General features: G+C 46.3%; 1 protein-coding gene across 2 annotated transcripts; it reads right to left on the bottom strand.

The window, feature by feature from the left end:
• Window positions 1-5553: 5553 nt before the first annotated feature.
• Window positions 5554-11738, bottom strand: rtn4rl2a (reticulon 4 receptor-like 2 a). Of its 2 annotated transcripts, none has more exons than XM_034291044.1 (4): window positions 11477-11738; window positions 10109-10425; window positions 9726-9959; window positions 5554-9475 (listed from the first exon to the last, which is right to left on the bottom strand). In XM_034291044.1, the coding sequence occupies exons 1-4, from the start codon at window positions 11532-11534 to the stop codon at window positions 8609-8611; spliced, it is 1476 nt and encodes a 491-aa protein (XP_034146935.1). In that variant the 5' UTR covers window positions 11535-11738; the 3' UTR covers window positions 5554-8608. The 2 variants fall into 2 exon arrangements, with proteins under 2 accessions (XP_034146935.1, XP_010886520.1); XM_010888218.5 differs by having other exon boundaries at window positions 10109-10335; window positions 11477-11725.
• Between the last annotated feature and the right edge of the window lie 4880 nt (window positions 11739-16618).

Genomic DNA, 16618 nt, shown 5'->3' with positions numbered 1-16618 from the left:
TTCTGCGTTCTTCATCCCTCTGTCTTCCTCTCCCTCTACGGATAGTTTCATTCTTTGCTAATGACAAATTCGCCAGTTCTTAATTAGCGGAAACAAGCAAAAGGGCAAACTTATACTTTGCAAATTAAGGTGGCTCATTTACCACACACAGAGGGAGCGTCTACACACGCGCAAACACACACAAACACACACACACACACTTGCACACACGTAGACACACACCTACATAATCACACACACACAGACACAGTGCAGGTTCAACACAGAGAGGAATGGTGTCTTTGACAGACCAAAAAACAACTGTGTGTAGATGTGTGTCCTAGCATATGATCCTGTCAGAGAGAAAACGGGGGCTCGTATACTGATCAAAGATGTTTTATTCAGAGTCACTGCAAAGTCACACACCCACACACACACACACATGTACACACACACACACGTATAACCACACTGCTCTGCTGAGCTCTGCTTTGATTCCTCCAGTAATGACTTCCCCATAGGACAGACGGGGGGACAAACAGAATTGAACCAAAGCAAAAGCTACATGTAGGTGAGACGGGAGGAAACAGGAGAAGGTGAACATTGGCTGCCAGGATAAAAACCAAGAGGGACACGTCTCAACCTGGATGCCCCAGACTCACGGACACAGCAAAGGGGAAAGTAACCAGCTGGAATCAAAGACACGGGGGAGAAGAGCAAAGACGATCACACGGCCCTGAAAAGACCAGAACAATCAGACGCCTCATTTGAAACAGATATTAGTCACGGTGAAGAAATGACGCCAATGAAAAAGAAAAGAGAACAAATGGAATAGGGATTAGCGAACGAGGCACGTGTTTAAAGGGCCTGTGAGGAATGGAGAGAAAAAAATGGTGCAACACTGAAAGTTTGAGGACTGAAAAGAAGGGAAAAAAAGGTGTGACTGAGGAGGAGACATCAGCCACTGATGTCAGAGAGGAGTTGGAGAGAGGCATGTGTGAGGAAAAAAATGGAGACGTGTTATGATCACTGCAAGACCGTGTGAAATATGCCCACAATATGCAATGTACATCTCACGTGCCTGGTTTGGGTTTGTGTGTGTGTGTGTGTGTGTACCGTATGTGAATGTAATGAGTATGAGCATTGCTCTGTGTGGGTTGTGTATTGTTTGGTGGACGAATAACTATGTGTGTGTGTGTGTGTGTGTGTGTGTGTGTGTGTGTGACTATGTTTGAGTGTTCAATATGTGGGGGCAAGTTGTCACAGTTCCCAAATACGTCACTACTTCTCGGACCAAAATGGCTCTCCGACAACCCAGCCGTTCCCCTTTTTACTGTATACCCCTTTCACACTCTCACTTTCTCCTTCTCTCTCCTGGTACATCTCTTTTTCCATTGTCCTCTAACTACCTCTATCCTTCTCTCTCTCTCTCTCTCTCTCTCACTCTCCCTTTGTCTTTCCACTTCTCTCTCACTCTCCCTTTGTCTTTCCACTTCTCTCTCACTCTCCCTTTGTCTTTCCACTTCTCTCTCCTCTCTCCAGTTCTCTTTGTCTACTCTCCTTTCACTTGCATTTGTCTCTTTTCCTCCTCCTTCTTTCCACCCTCTGCATCTTTCTGTCCTTTTCACCCTTCCTTCACTCTCTCCATCTTTCTCTCTGACTTTCACTCATCCCTCCTTTCTGGCTCCATCAGTCCAACCCATCTCCATTCATTCTCTGACTCACTAATTAATATTCATTGATCTATTCCGGAAACAGACCAGACTCCCGCCCCCCCCCACCCCCGCGTCTCTGATTGACTTCAACTGCTTGTCACTGTTGATTGACATGGCTGGCGTCCAATCCAAACCCATTGGGTACATAGAGCAACGCGTGTGTGTGCGTCATAGTGAGGTCTGTTGGCTCGCATGCATTGTATCCAATGGGAACGTACCATGTTGGCCAGCCTGGCATTCCTTGGCATGTACACAGTGTGTGTGTGTGTGTGTGTAGGGAGAGAGAAGTCAAAATAATTCCAAATTTAGATCAGAAGAAGATTAGTAAGAAGCTAGGAATTGAGAGAGTCAATATGCGTTGTTCCTTATTGTGGACGTCATCCGGGGATGATTGGCCGGTTAAGGATGGGAGCCTGTCTGCCATCAAGTTCCCCACGTTTTACCAGGGCCCATGTGGCGTCTGGCTCCGTATGACGACATGTTAGAAACAGCCCAAAAGTGATTGGCACTTCACCGTTGCCTTGACAATCACCCGGGAGAGAACGTCAACTTAGATTCACGGGTGGAGGAACCTGATCCCTCTATAGTGACATTGGATTATGGGATGACTACCACACATCCGGACTCAAAAGATGACGCCACTGATATGCTGACGGCGACACACATCCAGGCGAAGACGTTAGCGTCCGACGGGAAGCGTGGAAGAAGTTTTTTTGTGTCACCTTCCTGGATCGATAGCTTCAGCGATGTGATCCATCTTCATTTGTTAGCTAGGTCACTAGCTGTAGCTGCAGACATCCCTCACGGCACTACAGACCGATCCAGACTGCTTGAGAAACCACCTCAAACTTCCAACAAACTGACCACAGATACCCAGCAATGGTGTGCAATTGGTTCATTTGACGCTGGGGAAGAAGGCCAAGAGAGGCCGTACATTATGTAACCGTGTTGTATTGGTGTTTCAGAGTCTAAAGACCTCCCATATATACCTGAGGAAAGGTCGGCTCGGCTTTATTCCCTGCCAACGTTGACCAGCGGTTAGCCATCCGTTGTAGCGCTAGGCTACTTTTACATGGCTGATTCACATGCGCCGCGCTAACAGCTCTCCCAGTATAATGTTATTCTAACAGATCAGGTGTTGCCTGGTGGTGTCAAACTAAGCTGGCAGTGCCCTTTCTACACTGCTGCTCTTTCTGCTATGGCCATCTGCTATGTGTGAGAGAGAGAAGGGTGGAGGAAAGAAATGTGAGAGGACGGAGAGGGAGTGAGGCAGAGGGACGATCAGGGACAGTGACTGAAGAGACAGAGGGAGGCCGTTGACCTGTCAGGGTAACGCATTCCAGCATTGAGGCACGTATTGTTGGGATATCACCAACTCATTCTAGAATTGAGGTATGTGACGTTGGTATATCACCAACTCATTCTAGAATTGAGGTATGTGACGTTGGTATATCACCAACTCATTCTAGAATTGAGGTATGTGACGTTGGTATATCACCAACTTATTCTAGAATTGAAAATATGTAACGTTGGTATATCACCAACTCATTCTAGAATTGAGGTATGTGACGTTGGTATATCACCGACTCATTCTAGAATTGAGGTATGTAACGTTGGTATATCACCAACTCATTCTAGAACTGACGTATGTATTGTTGGGATATCACCAACTCATTCTAATATTGAGGTGCGTAATGTTGGTATATGTCAGGACTCAGCCCTCCTGAGCTGTTTGTCTGTCATTACATCTCCCCGGGTACCAGTCTCCTTGTTGCCGGCACTCCACGAAGGCACCCGTAATCACCACTGATCCTGAGCACCTGCACCAGTCTACACACCTGGGGGGCTGATTGCCACTCTCCCTATAAATAGGAGAGTTCTGCTTTCAGTCCCTGCCAGATTATTGTACAGCCACGTAATTACTACAGTGTTCTCTACTTAATTAAGCAAGCTATCCGAATTCCCCTAGTATCCTGTTTTATGTTATCTTCTGCTCACCGTGTCTTTTCCGTTGTTTCTAGACCCTTGTACCGAGACCCGTCCTGCACCTCCCTCCCAACTACCTGGATCACCTATCTGCCTTCCCGTTATCGACCTTCCCCTGGACTGACTCCCCACTCTGTTAACTGAACCCTGCCTGACTATTCTACCATTCTTGACTTCGTACCTCTGCTACCTACTATCCACCCTCCAACAATACATTCATACCCGCCTACGTATCTCCACTGTCATCTCCGACTACTATAATAATCATCATCATTGTCCTTTTACCCCGGTGTCTGTATCTGCTTCTGGATCCTACCTCTGTCCTGAGTCCCGGGAATCGTGACAGTATATCACCAACTCATTCTAATATTGAGGTAATGTTGGCATATCACCAACTCATTCTAATATTGAGGTAATGTTGGCATATCACCAACTCATTCTAATATTGAGGTGTGTAATGTTGGTATATCACCAACTTATTGAGGTAGGTTCTGTTGGTATATCACCAACTCATTCTAACATTGAGGTAGGTTATGTTGCTATATCACCAACTCATTCTAATATTGAGGTGTGTAATGTTGGTGTATCACCAATTTATTCTAACATTGAGGTATGTAACGTTTGTATATCACCAACTCATTCTAATATTGAGGTAATGTTGGCATATCACCAACTCATTCTAACATTGAGGTAGGTTATGTTGGTATATCACCAACTCATTCTAATATTGAGGTGTGTAATGTTGGTATATCACCAGCTCATTTTAACATTGAGGTAGGTAATAGGGTTGCACGATATTAGAAATAACTGACATTGTGATATTGTTTTTCTGCAATATCTATTGCGATACGAAAAAACAGAGGATGTCTTCAGAGAGACCTTTGGCTATCAACCTGACAGTCTGTATCCTTCATTCTTCCCTGGCCCCATCATCTACAATTAAAATGTATGAAACTTATGAAAATTTTTATATTTCAGAACAGGTTGCTAGGTAATAATATGTAACAGTAATAGTACAGCAATAGCAACAGTAGTCAAATAGAATGCACAATTGGGCATAATTTACCAACTGCAAGTTGCTAAAGCACTGCAATCTGGTCCAATTGTTCAGGTGCAGCCTTCACCATGTTCAGCCATTGTCTGTTGTAATACAGACTAGACGACTCTCATCTAGTCCCCAATCAGCTAAAGCTTCTCTCATCCCTGTTGCGATGTTCTCACTTGTATGATCATCTCCTCTCATCATCATCTCATCATCATATTTCCAAATAATTGAGGATGCAATTCATTTTGCAACCAAATTCTCCATTTCGGCCTTTTTTGCCTGTTCCTTGCTCATCATTTCGTCACGTGCAAGCAGAGTCTGCAAGTCAACCATGTTATATAATTATAATTAACTGTGAATCCAATAACCCATAAATCAGAGTACATTACATTATATCAGACAGACATAATGCTCGTTTTCCATTTGAAAAAAATAATATTGTATATGTTTACCTTACTAAATCGCACGTTCTGCGATGTGACTATTGCGGATGCATACATCACAATGTCGATGCTGAAGCGATATATTGTGCAGCCCTAGGTAATGTTAATATTTCACCTAGTATGGATATATAATATTACTATATCACCAAGTAATTCTTATGTGTGTTTGTGTATGGGTGCATGCATGCGTGTGGGTACGTGCACGTGTGTGTGTGTGTGCGTGTGTGTGTATGGGCTTGTGTGTATGGGTGCATGTGTGTGTGTGTGTGTGCGTGCGTGTGTGTGTCCTACTCATCCCTCAGGACATGCTGAGGCTGATATCCAAAGCCTTCCAATAAAACGCCCCCACACGTTATTTCTTTTTCAAAACAAAGTTCAGCATTTATTCCTCACATTTAGTTGCATCTACTGCACATCTTTTTTATCCACAATTAAAGATGACAGCAAAAGACAACTCAATCTTCTCACACAGACAAGCAGATAACAAAATGTGATTTTCTCCCACATACGCTCTTGTTCAGGCACTCACTCAGTCCAGTGGACACGTTCCATATAGACAGCACAGTCAGGGATTAACGGTATATCTGGAGCTTTGGTCGTCTGAAAGTGACCTCACTCTCATGGTCACAGAAGAGCACCGAGGCCCAGTTTGACCTCACCCCTGAACGGCTGACACAGGCACAGTTAGACAGCATACATAACAGAACAATCAATCAATGGACTCCAATGGGATCTTGAGTCCACACAATCTGTATTGATCCCAAAGAGCAATCTGTTCCCACTTCTTTTTGTATGGAACAAACCCCGTGCAGATGCTCTTTTGCATGTAGCCAAAAGCTCCATTAGAATAACATAGAGGGCCTGCACTGAGGTGATTTTGTAGATACAATCCGTTCAAATAGGGGAACAGGACATTACAGGAACTGTGAGACTCTCACTCACAGCTTCTAGGCCTGTTTTTCTGTCATCACTTTTTCTAGAACCTCAGCTTGAAACACGTGTGTGTGTATATATCTGTGTGTATGTGAACATGTGTGTGTGCGCACGTGTGTGTGTGTGTGTGAGCATATGAGTGCCTCGCTTTCTTGCCTCCTACTCTCTGTCCTTGCCCTCTTCACCTCTACAGAAACCATCTCTGCAAAACGGAACTCTCTCTTTCCTCCTCCTGTTCTCTCTGTTTTAACTCTTTTATTCAGGTGGATGGTTGAAGGCGATCAAGAAACAGGCACAAAAAGACCGAAAGAAATAATAGAGAGAGAAAGACATGGAGACAGGGATGACACGTCAGCACGCCTACCCAGCTTCCTAAAAAGAAACTCGGATAAAACGTGTAGGAAGAGACAGAATAGGAAGGTCCGGGAGCTGCTGATGGACTGAGGAGAATGAGGAGAAGTCTGGTTTTAATCAACTCCTCAGAGCACCGCCTCTATTTTGTAAAACTGCTTTAGACCTCCGCCAATCAGATTCCATTCCAGAGACAAACAATCTGTCAGTCTTTCTGTTGCTCAATCTGTTTGTCATTCAATTCCGTCCGTCTGTCATTCTGTCAGCCTGTCAGTCTAATAATCTCAGTCCGTCTGTCAGTCTGTCGACCTGTCAGTCTAATAATCTCAGTCTGTCTGTCAGTCTGTCGACCTGTCAGTCTAATAATCTCAGTCCGTCTGTCAGTCTGTCAGCCTGTCAGTCCAATAATCTCAGTCCGTCTGTCCGTCTGTCGGCCTGTCGATTCAATAATCTCCATACAATCTCCATTCAATAATCACTTTGATCATTGTACTCTTTAGGTCCATTCATTCCCAGGGTCTTCAGGTCCAGTAGTCCAGAATGATTATAGTGCAACAGAAGGGCTGGTTAGTCACCAGCCCGTCTCATTGGTTTGGCGTCCATTTCTGTCACATTTTAGTCATCAAATGGTGCTCTTTTCCTTCAGTTCCCTTTCTAGTACTCTCCATGGGTTCTATGCTGATTGAAAATTGGTTGAATCTTCTTCTGATTCTGAGGGGGTGTGGGGGTATTGCTGTGAGGTATTGGTATGTGGGTATTTTTGGGGTGGGTATTGGGGTGATTTGTCATCCATCAACCTAAAGTGTCTGAGAGCAGGAAAGAATCACTGTGTCTGAAATGGCACCATGTTCTCCATGAATTCCCTGTCCAATGAGTGTTACTACTGAGATCTCAATCCCAGTGAGAGTAAACCAATAACTTGCATAGGGCAAGTATTGATTCAAATGTATTCATTTTGTAATGTAAGCTCTGTATATTTCCCCCCCAAAAAAGTGTCACAAAATGTCACTCAGAATCTCAATTGCTTTTTTTTTTATCTCTCAAACTGAACATTCACTAGTCAAAACCAACAAATAGATTACAAACAAACAGCACTAGCCAATCAGAACAGTTTAACATTGCCAAACAGGAAGTGTCCTTTCCCGGTGGCTTCTGTGTTGATTATGACATATTTACAGGTAATGTTTAAACAGAAAATAAGCCTGAATACCTGAAGTGATTGCTTGTCTCCTATTCACTGTGTCTCATGGTCAAGGGCCTGAACTGTCGCTTCCTCTTACTGTCCTTTTCTCCATCTCTATCTGTCGTTTCACATTCCTTCATTTTACTGTTATCGCCTCGCTCTCAGGATCTCTTTCTTTGGATTTCTTCTCTAATTCTCTAATCAATCTTATCATTCCGTGGCCTGAACTTCTCTCCTTTCCCTCCACTTTTTCTCAGCACTTTGTCAGTTCCTTAACTAATCATCTCCCCATCTTTCTACCATCACACCTCATTACCCCCTTCCCCCAAATCTGACAACCCAATCTCTCTCCTCCCTTATTCCCTAGGTTTAGAGACTCCTCAGCCCTCCAACTGAAAACAATCCATTATAAGGCAGGCATTGTGGTAGACAACATTGACAACAATTGTCTATTTCTAGACCGCTGTCACATTAACCTATTTACAGTGTAGCTGTCACAGTTAAAGGAACAGTAGTGGCAGGAATGCAGTTGTGGTCGGTGCCAGAACCGTAGCGCTCGTGACACAAATAGCATTAACAGTTTCAGCTAGTTTGATGTGTACGTAATTACAGTATGACTATTAGTTGTAATAACCACAGTTGTAGCATTCAGTAGTAGCACTGGCGTCAGCTGTCGAGCGTCAGCGGTCAGACACAGAAGTGCCTGTTGTAGCAACAGCCTTGGGTGACTACTAACATAGTGATCTGTACTAGGTACTGTCAGACATTTTGTTTAGCCCTGCATTAAGTTAGAATGAATCTAACCTGCCCCTGTGAGTTTCCCCTTCTGCGTCCTGCACTACTGATAAACACAGAGCTTCCTCAGTATGACATCAGAAGGGGAACTAGGGAGTTACAGTCTTAAACCATGGGTCCTGGAGGCCCAGAAAGGCCCGGGCCCAGAGGAATTGGGGGGCAGGTGCCGGAGGTAGATTCAGCCAAATAGAAGGTGTAGATTGAGGGACACGGCGAGGAGCGAGAGGGCAAGGGGGAGTGAGAGAGCGGAGGTGGAGGAGGAGGAGTTGGGAGGCAGGCCGTCGAAGTCGGGCGGACACTCGAGCTCGAAGCATCGCAGGGTGGCGCCGGCGTCTTCGTTTCCGTAGTTCGCCCAGTACTCCTCCGGGTCGAGTTTCGGCAGCGACGCCTCCTCCTCCCCGAGCTCGTACTTCACGTTGGTGGAGGTTACGAGGGGCGGGATGTTCTTCCCCTGGGCGAACGGGAAGGCCTTGACGGTCTCCGAGCTCTTCTCGAACACGGCTTTGGTCTGGGACTGGGGCTTGTGCTTGGAGAACCACCACCTGGTCTTGGTGCTGAAGGTCCTCGTCGTGGAACCGGCCAGGGTGCCGGGGTCGGGCATAGGGCAGAGGGCGAAGTCCATCTCGCGCAGGAAGCGGAGGTCCATCCCGCGGCGGGGAGACGGGGAGGCGCACAGCAGCTCGGATGAGGAGACGCGGGCCCCGCGGAACCACTCCCACAGGGGCAGGGCCTCGCAGCCACAGGACCAGGGGTTCCCGTTCAGACGGAGGAACTCGATGCCCTGGGTGTCCCGGAGGGCCTGGCCGGGCAGCTCGGCAAGCGAGTTGTTGAACAGGAACAGCATGGTGAGGCGACCCAGGTCGCGGAAGGCGCGGCGGTTCACCTGGCGGACGCGGTTGTCGTGGAGGAGCAGGCGGTCCAGGTTGACCAGGCCGCGGAACACGTTCTCGGACAGCGTGCGGATACGGTTGCCGTGGAGGAAGAGCTGGCTGAGGTTGATGAGGTCGGAGAAGAGGTCGTCCTGGAGAAAGTGGAGCTGGTTCTCCTGTCAAGGAGAGACCGGGGGGAGGGAGTGGTCAGGTGGCGCCAGGGATGGGTCAAACTACGCCTCAGTGTTGTTGAGACGATAAACTTTCACACACTGAAAGGTGCTGTCATAACACTGATATGTATGATTCAAGGTAATTGTGCTTTTATGCGATTATATAATAGCCTGTAATAATGACATTCCTATGAGAATTGCTGGGCGTGCATGTGTGCATTTTGGGTCTGTGTAAATGTACACTGCCCCCTACCTGCAGATAGAGGAACTGCAGGCTGTAAAGTTTCCGGAACAGGTCGTGGGGCAGAGCGGTGAGCTTGCAACGGTGCATGTGGAGACTCTGGAGCTTCTCCAGGCCCCTGAAGGCACCTCCCTCCAGCCTGCGCAGGTCAGGGTTGTCTCCGAGGTCCAGCTCCTCAAGGTCCCTGAGCTCGCTGAAGGCCCCCGCCTCGATCCATGTGATGTTGTTAGAGAACAGCCACAGCACCTTGAGTAAGAGGGCGGAGGGGAAAGGGAGCGAGGGAGGAGGAGAACATTTAGAGTCAACTCAGACAATATAGTACAAACCTCAATAAGAAAAGCCTACGGAAAGTGAGAGAGACGTCGTAAAGGACGTCTACATTACAGGCCCCTCACCTGAGTGCCGAAGCCAAAAGACCCGACCCTGAGCTCGGTGATCCGGTTGTTCTGCAGGAACACACGCTGCGAGTCATAGGGCACGCCCACCGGCACCGAGGTGAAGTTCTGAGCCTGGCAGCTCACCGTCATGGGCGTCGGGTAGCACACGCACAGGTGCGGGCACGCCGCCGCCGGACTGGGCTCGCCGAGGAACAGGCACGCCGCCAGCCACAAGGAGAGGCCGCCTGGGAGAGGGAAGGAGGCGGGGAGAAGTGGGTCTGAGTACGGGCTGAGGAGGGAGAAGCTACCTCGGGAGCTGCCCGGTAGCCGCGGCTCTGAAACCACAACGGAACGTAAAACTGCCACGGGAAATGTGCCAGTGAAGTCTCAATGCATCTAATCATAAGCCAAACCTTCATCTGATTTCTCAAAACAATGCATTTGTGTGGCATTCAGCAGTTCTTGTTCGTCACCAACAATATCTTAAGCTGCCATATTTAAAACACATCTACAGCATGAGCAGATAAATATTACCAGCATAGCTGGAGACATGGTGTACAACTAGTATACGATTCGTGCTCAACCTTTCCAACATGCACGGTTCTGAATAAGTCAAAATGCCTCAATCGACATATATTAAGTCTGAGATCCAAGGAACTTGTGTTAAGTAAATATTTTTACTAATTGCCATCAAGTTCGTTTTGTTGGACTGTGATCCCATCTGTATAAGCTCAGTGCTAGTCATTGTTTGGACGTTAAACTTAATTTGAACAATAATATTCATAATTAGTCAATATTACAGCATTAAGTGTCAATCACATAATCACGGAGATGACGTTAGACAACTTCATAATGCGTCATTGAGTGATCGAGTCCGTGCGTAAAACTACTGCTTCTATTTGCCTGTGTAGTATATTACGCACAACAGTATCTCAAAACAAAAATCTGATAGTCTAAACCTTTCACAAAAATATTGTTTGTTTAAGTTCAGTTCCATATCTTACACTGGTGATATTTGTCAATTGCATAGTTAGTAAGTAGGACTATCCAATAAAGTGCAATCAAAAGAAGGCATATAATCGTAACACTACTGCAAATTTCAAATCGCAAACAATAAATCTTACAAATTTAGGGGAATTATAAAATGTTTCAATTGAAGAGAAAGCTATTCGTATTCATAACATTGTTGTAATGCACAAATTATGTTTATGCCATATCTTGAATCATGCATCTCATTGCAAATTATTTCAAATTATTCGTTAAAATCGATGAGTTTCTAAAAACCCATAATAAACACAGCACACCTAACACTATCATACCAGTTGCAAGTGCAATGTAAAGGAAACCATTAGCTAGATCCTTTTATTAATGCAAAGAGGAACTTACCATTGCAATTGCGCATGAAAGAACACCGTCTGCTCCGAGTATTCGTAGGGGTTTCCATTCCAAACCAAAGCCTGAAGCGAGTTAGCCTGAGAGGGTAAAGTACTGCCTGCTATCTTCGCTGACTGGTTCTCTGGACGACTGGTTCCCAAGTCGGAGCGACTGAGTGAGTACCGAATGATGGCTACTGGTGTCCCTTTTATACTCGAGAATCCCGTTTGCGCCTACGGCTGGGCACCACGGAATCCCCTACGTCACCTACACGGGTCAAGATCGAGGGAGGGGGAGAAGGAAAAACGGAAAGAGGTGGGACCTCGCGTTGTGCGTCGGGCGGGTGAGTAGCGGAGTTGATTCTTGGAGAGAGCGCGCGCGCAGTGCATACTGGAGAGCCTCGGAGATAGAGAAAATAATAGGTTTAGAGACTCAATGCGGGAGGGAGGGAGGAAGGGAGGAAGGGAGGGAGGGAGGGGGTTAGAGAGAAAGGGAGGGAGGCACAATGCGCGGCAATGACTGCAGTTTGTGGAGGAGCGGAGGACGGGTAGGAGAGAGTAGCACGAGGCTAGCTCGCTTCTTGGCTCGCGATCAAAAGCTGCTATGGTCCGTTTCCGGGCGGCATGGGCACGCCTCATGCAGAGAGAGAATAGCTAGATGAATGGAGAAGAGAGTGGGAAGAAATAATTGATTCTGATTTAACATCGGGAGTTTGAGGATAGCCTTTAAATTAACATAGACCTGGGGCCTAGGGAAGAGGAAGGTTTTACACGCATTTATGAAATAATACTTCAGAGTGGAGTAAAGTGGGCATGACCGATAAACGGATTATGCACATGGGGCATGGAGTTCTGAAGAAACAGTGTCAGTCAAATGTAGTTACCCAATGGACTCGTGAAGTACAGTTTTCCAATGACCAAATGTTGCTCATCATATGGTTGTTGTTGGCTAATTGCCCAGCCAATTGTCACCTCCTTAGGATGTTGACAGGGAGTGACAACCTCCAGGGGACTTGATGAAACCGTATTGGTTGCAGGATCAGAACTGTTTTGTTTCCCATTCCTTGGCACCATGTTATGTTAATTTGACCTTTAATATTTTGAACCCTACACAATGACAGTTCGAGTTGTGTATTGGCATTGGCCTTTCCGACCACTAATTGCAAGACTTTTGCAGACAGGGTTCATAACGAGGGCTGGAGTAACACATACAAGATATATTTTGAGTTTAAAATAAAATAAATTTGCCGATGTGGGTGAATACCGGCTACAACCACCAAACTAGTAAAAACAGTTTATGGGAGAGTACTCACTGGCTTTAGCTTAGTAAACTAACTCGGCCTTGTGGCATGCAGAAGACCTGAGTTTGAGGGACCAGCTGGTCTCACGAAAGACGGATAGAGGAACAAACAGATGAGTGATGGTGTTATTTCACACTACCTCCTCCTGGCAATCTGGACCTTCTACCCACTATCTTATGAATGACTAAACCACTCACTCAGACACACACACACACACACACACACACAAGAGGCATTCCCTTATCACTCCTACCCACATAACCAGATCCACTTATTCGTGTGTTTGTCTGTCTGTGTGAGGGGGTCCAAGCAGGAATTCCAGTATCCATAAATAATGTGTGTGTGTGTGTGTGTGACATGTATAGACATCAAAAAGAGGTTTCCCTCCACCACCTCCGCCCCATCAGTTGCTCCTTTGTTCGCCGAGGTGTGTGTGCGTGTGTGTGTGTGTGTGCGCGGGCGCGCATTGTGTATGTCTGTGTCACGTCAAGTCTTTCCGTGTCTGGCCGCGACTCGCAACTCTAAATCCGAATCATCTGCAATTAACATCTCACCCACTCAGTTCATTGACGAATCGATCCAAACCACTTTGTTTGATTTATGTGTGTCTGTGTGTGTGTGTGTGTGTGTGTGTGTGTGTGCGTGTGTGTGTGCGTGCTGGGTGGATGTGGTCTTGTCTCTCCGATTTAGTAAAATAAGTCGATATCCGCTACTACATAGACACAAAGGGAGAAAATCGACTCTCTCTCTCACACACACACACACACACACACAGAAAGAAAACATTTTGACCTAAAATCTATTTAGCCTTTCATACTTCCAAGTCTAGCTCCTTTTCTCTAACCAGACCTGCCTTTTCTTCCACAGCAGAGCTATCAGAGGTTTGTGTTTTCCTCACTGGCCTTGGCATCATCACTTCCGATTCCTCCTTGGCCTATATATTCACACACACAACAAAACAGGCAAGCGCCCACAAACACGCACGCACGCACACACACACACTTCGCAATGTGAAAAGAGTGCATATGTATTCTGTGGGATCATATACAAGAAAATACATGTTCTGTATGCACACACATCCTGTAAGTGCTTTTCTGTGTGTACAGATGCGTGGGTGTGTACTTGTGGGCTGGTGAAACCTCAGCTTATTTCCTCTACTTACTGACTTCGGTTCAGTTTGACCCTACCTCTGCCACGCTTTGCGCTCTCCATCAAAGACCGGTAATGCCTCAGGTGTAATACGTCGAGGGACTCGAGTGAACCCTAATCCCCGCAGGTTCCCGCTGCATTTGACTAAAACGTTATGGGCGCTGTTCAAAGGCAGTGCACTTAATAGAGAAGGGGAGTCATTTGCGACACAGCCTGCAGTCTCAAGGCTATTACACCAAAGTTTCCATCAGCAACTTTTATCCCGGTTGGACGTCTAACCATAACGGTTTGAGTGCCTCAGTGGAACTCATCTTGTTGTTTTGAAGCGCTTTCTATGACGTTTTTGTTGGGTTTGCACTTCGATGCACTTGCCGATTAATTGATTTAATGAAGGGCCACGTTCTCTGTCGCTTCTAAGTGAAAGTTGCCCAATCTTTTTTTTTTATGCAATTGCGTTTTGTCTTTTCGTCATTCGTTGTTGTTGGTTTGTTTTACCAGCAAGGACCACTTCAAGCTTTTGTTAAATCTAATCTTGCGCATTCAGTAAATTCAAATGTCAACTTCCCTCTAGTGGGTATCAGATGATTGCTATCTCCTAAACTCTGTACAGTATCAGCTGCTTGTAGAATAAAGACCTACCTTAGATTCCCCTGTCATGTCTAGTTTTTTAATCATTCCTTCCCCCTCTCTCTCTCTCCTCCAAAAATCCTCTCTCTGCCTCCCACCTTCTTTATCCCTCCTTCCATCTCTCTCCACCTCATCCATCCCCATCTCTCTCCACCTCATCCATCCTCCCTCTATCCCTCCTTCCATCTCTCTCCACCTCATCCATCCTCATCTCTCTCCACCTCATCCATCCTCCCTCTATCCCTCCTTCCATCTCTCTCCATCTCATCCATCCTCATCTCTCTCCACTTCATCCCTCCTTCCATCTCTCTCTACTTCATCCCTCCCTCCATCTCTCTCTACTTCATCCTTCCATCTCTCTCTACTTCATCCCTCCCTCCATCTCTCTCTACTTCATCCTTCCATCTCTCTCTACTTCATCCCTCCCTCCATCTCTCTCTACTTCATCCATCCTTTCTCTTTGTTCCTCTTTCCCTCTTCCACTTCTCTCCATCATCCAGTGGAATAGCAACAGTGACCCTTACTTTCTCTCCTTCCACCTCTCTGCCTCAGTTCCCCTTCCCCTCTTTCTTTCTCCCTCACTCACTCCCCATCCCCTCTCCCCACTCTCTTTCTCCCTCACTCCCCCGTATACCCACTTTTCTTTCTTTCCGTCACTCTCATCTCTCACTTTTTGTCTCTTCTTCCCTTTCCCCCCAGCCTCCTCCATCTCACATTAACCTGCGCTCCAATCTGAATTTTCTTAAGATGTTCTCCAGTTTGTTGGAGATTGATTTGGTGCCTTTTTCACCGAGCATTTGCAAAGGTGCTTGTACGCGTGTGTATGTGTTCACGTGCGTGGGCGCGCGTGCCTCGCATTAACACAACACGGCAGGTGCAAGCTTACACCTCAGCTTGAGGAGAGTACGTGTATATATTTATCAATATTCATATCTCTCCTCTAGCAGTGCAAACTGGTTCCCTCTTCAGGAAAAAAACACAGACATGCAAACATGTTCATAGACATGCCTGCGTCGACACACACACACATTTTGCCCCCTTCATAAGATCCAAACCTCTCTCACTCTCCGTTTGCCTCATTCTGCTCTCCCTCCCTCCCTCGTCTTTATTTTTAAACTCTCAGACACAGGCACGTCTCACAGATGACGCAAATGGTAACGCAGGGCTGACACCCAACCAAGGGGAGAGAGAATGGAAATAGAGACATCGAGGGAGATATCGAGGGAGAGAGGGGAGGGTAAGACAGGGAAACTGAGGAAGGGGGAAAGAGGACGAAATGGAGGTAAAGAGGTATTGTAATACATTCACAATGGCCCACAAAGTACTAGAACAAGACAGTACATTGGAACAGATGAAGTCTTACGTAGAACCATTTAGCAGAACCCCTTGATAAAAGGTTCCAGGAAACCCTTTTGGGTCAGATTCAAGCCTTTTCGGCAACAATCGCCCTTTTGATGACTCTATTTGGAGACCAGATTCCATGTGGAACCAAAACGAGTTCAATTTGACCAGAAAAATGTCATGTTCTTCTGAACCTCGTTCTGAACAGCCAGCGCTCACCTGCCACAGAAGCTGCCATTAACCTGTAATTAACACACACTGTGGCCTAATTATCACAAACAACTGCCGCGCAAAGTTTTGTTCTGTCAGGCTCCGATTCTCTCTCTGTCTCTGTCTCTCTGATCGGTCAACACACCCACTCTGTGTTCCAGGAGGGGAGTGAATGGGGCAGGAATTACATTATCAATCTTGCATCACTCAACCAATGGGAAGGAAGACTTTTCACAGAGGCTGAGGAAGAGGCTTTGACATAATGACGCATAGAACTGTCAGAACAAACTCACAAGCGCGTTTGTTCGGATGTGCTTGCGCGTGCGTCGAACCTTTCTTCTTTGCCGTCCTGGCTTTGTGTCGGAGGTGTGTGGATTAGTAGGCTACATGCATTGTTAATGTGTTGTAGGAGCAGTTAATGTGGGTTATTCCAAACACACTGATTCATTTACAATTAATGGTTCATCATTCGTTAACTGGCCTTGAATGCAGATAAAGAAAGGAGAGAGGGAGAAAGAAAAGAGAAA

The sequence above is a fragment of the Esox lucius genome, chromosome 25 (assembly GCF_011004845.1).
Source record: "Esox lucius isolate fEsoLuc1 chromosome 25, fEsoLuc1.pri, whole genome shotgun sequence".
In the NCBI taxonomy this organism is placed as follows: Eukaryota; Metazoa; Chordata; class Actinopteri; order Esociformes; family Esocidae; genus Esox; species Esox lucius.
This window is presented reverse-complemented; position numbering and strand designations above follow the sequence as displayed.

Bases quoted from the DNA above. Each gene is read 5' to 3' on its own strand.
- rtn4rl2a (XM_034291044.1), bottom strand. From the start codon at position 11,534: ATGGAAACCCCTACGAATACTCGGAGCAGACGGTGTTCTTTCATGCGC. The intron at 9,960-10,108 runs GTGAGGGGCCTG...CTCTTACTCAAG, and splicing joins CTTTTGGCTTCGGCACTCAG to GTGCTGTGGCTGTTCTCTAA. The intron at 9,476-9,725 runs GTAGGGGGCAGT...TCTCCTTGACAG, and splicing joins TGCAGTTCCTCTATCTGCAG to GAGAACCAGCTCCACTTTCT.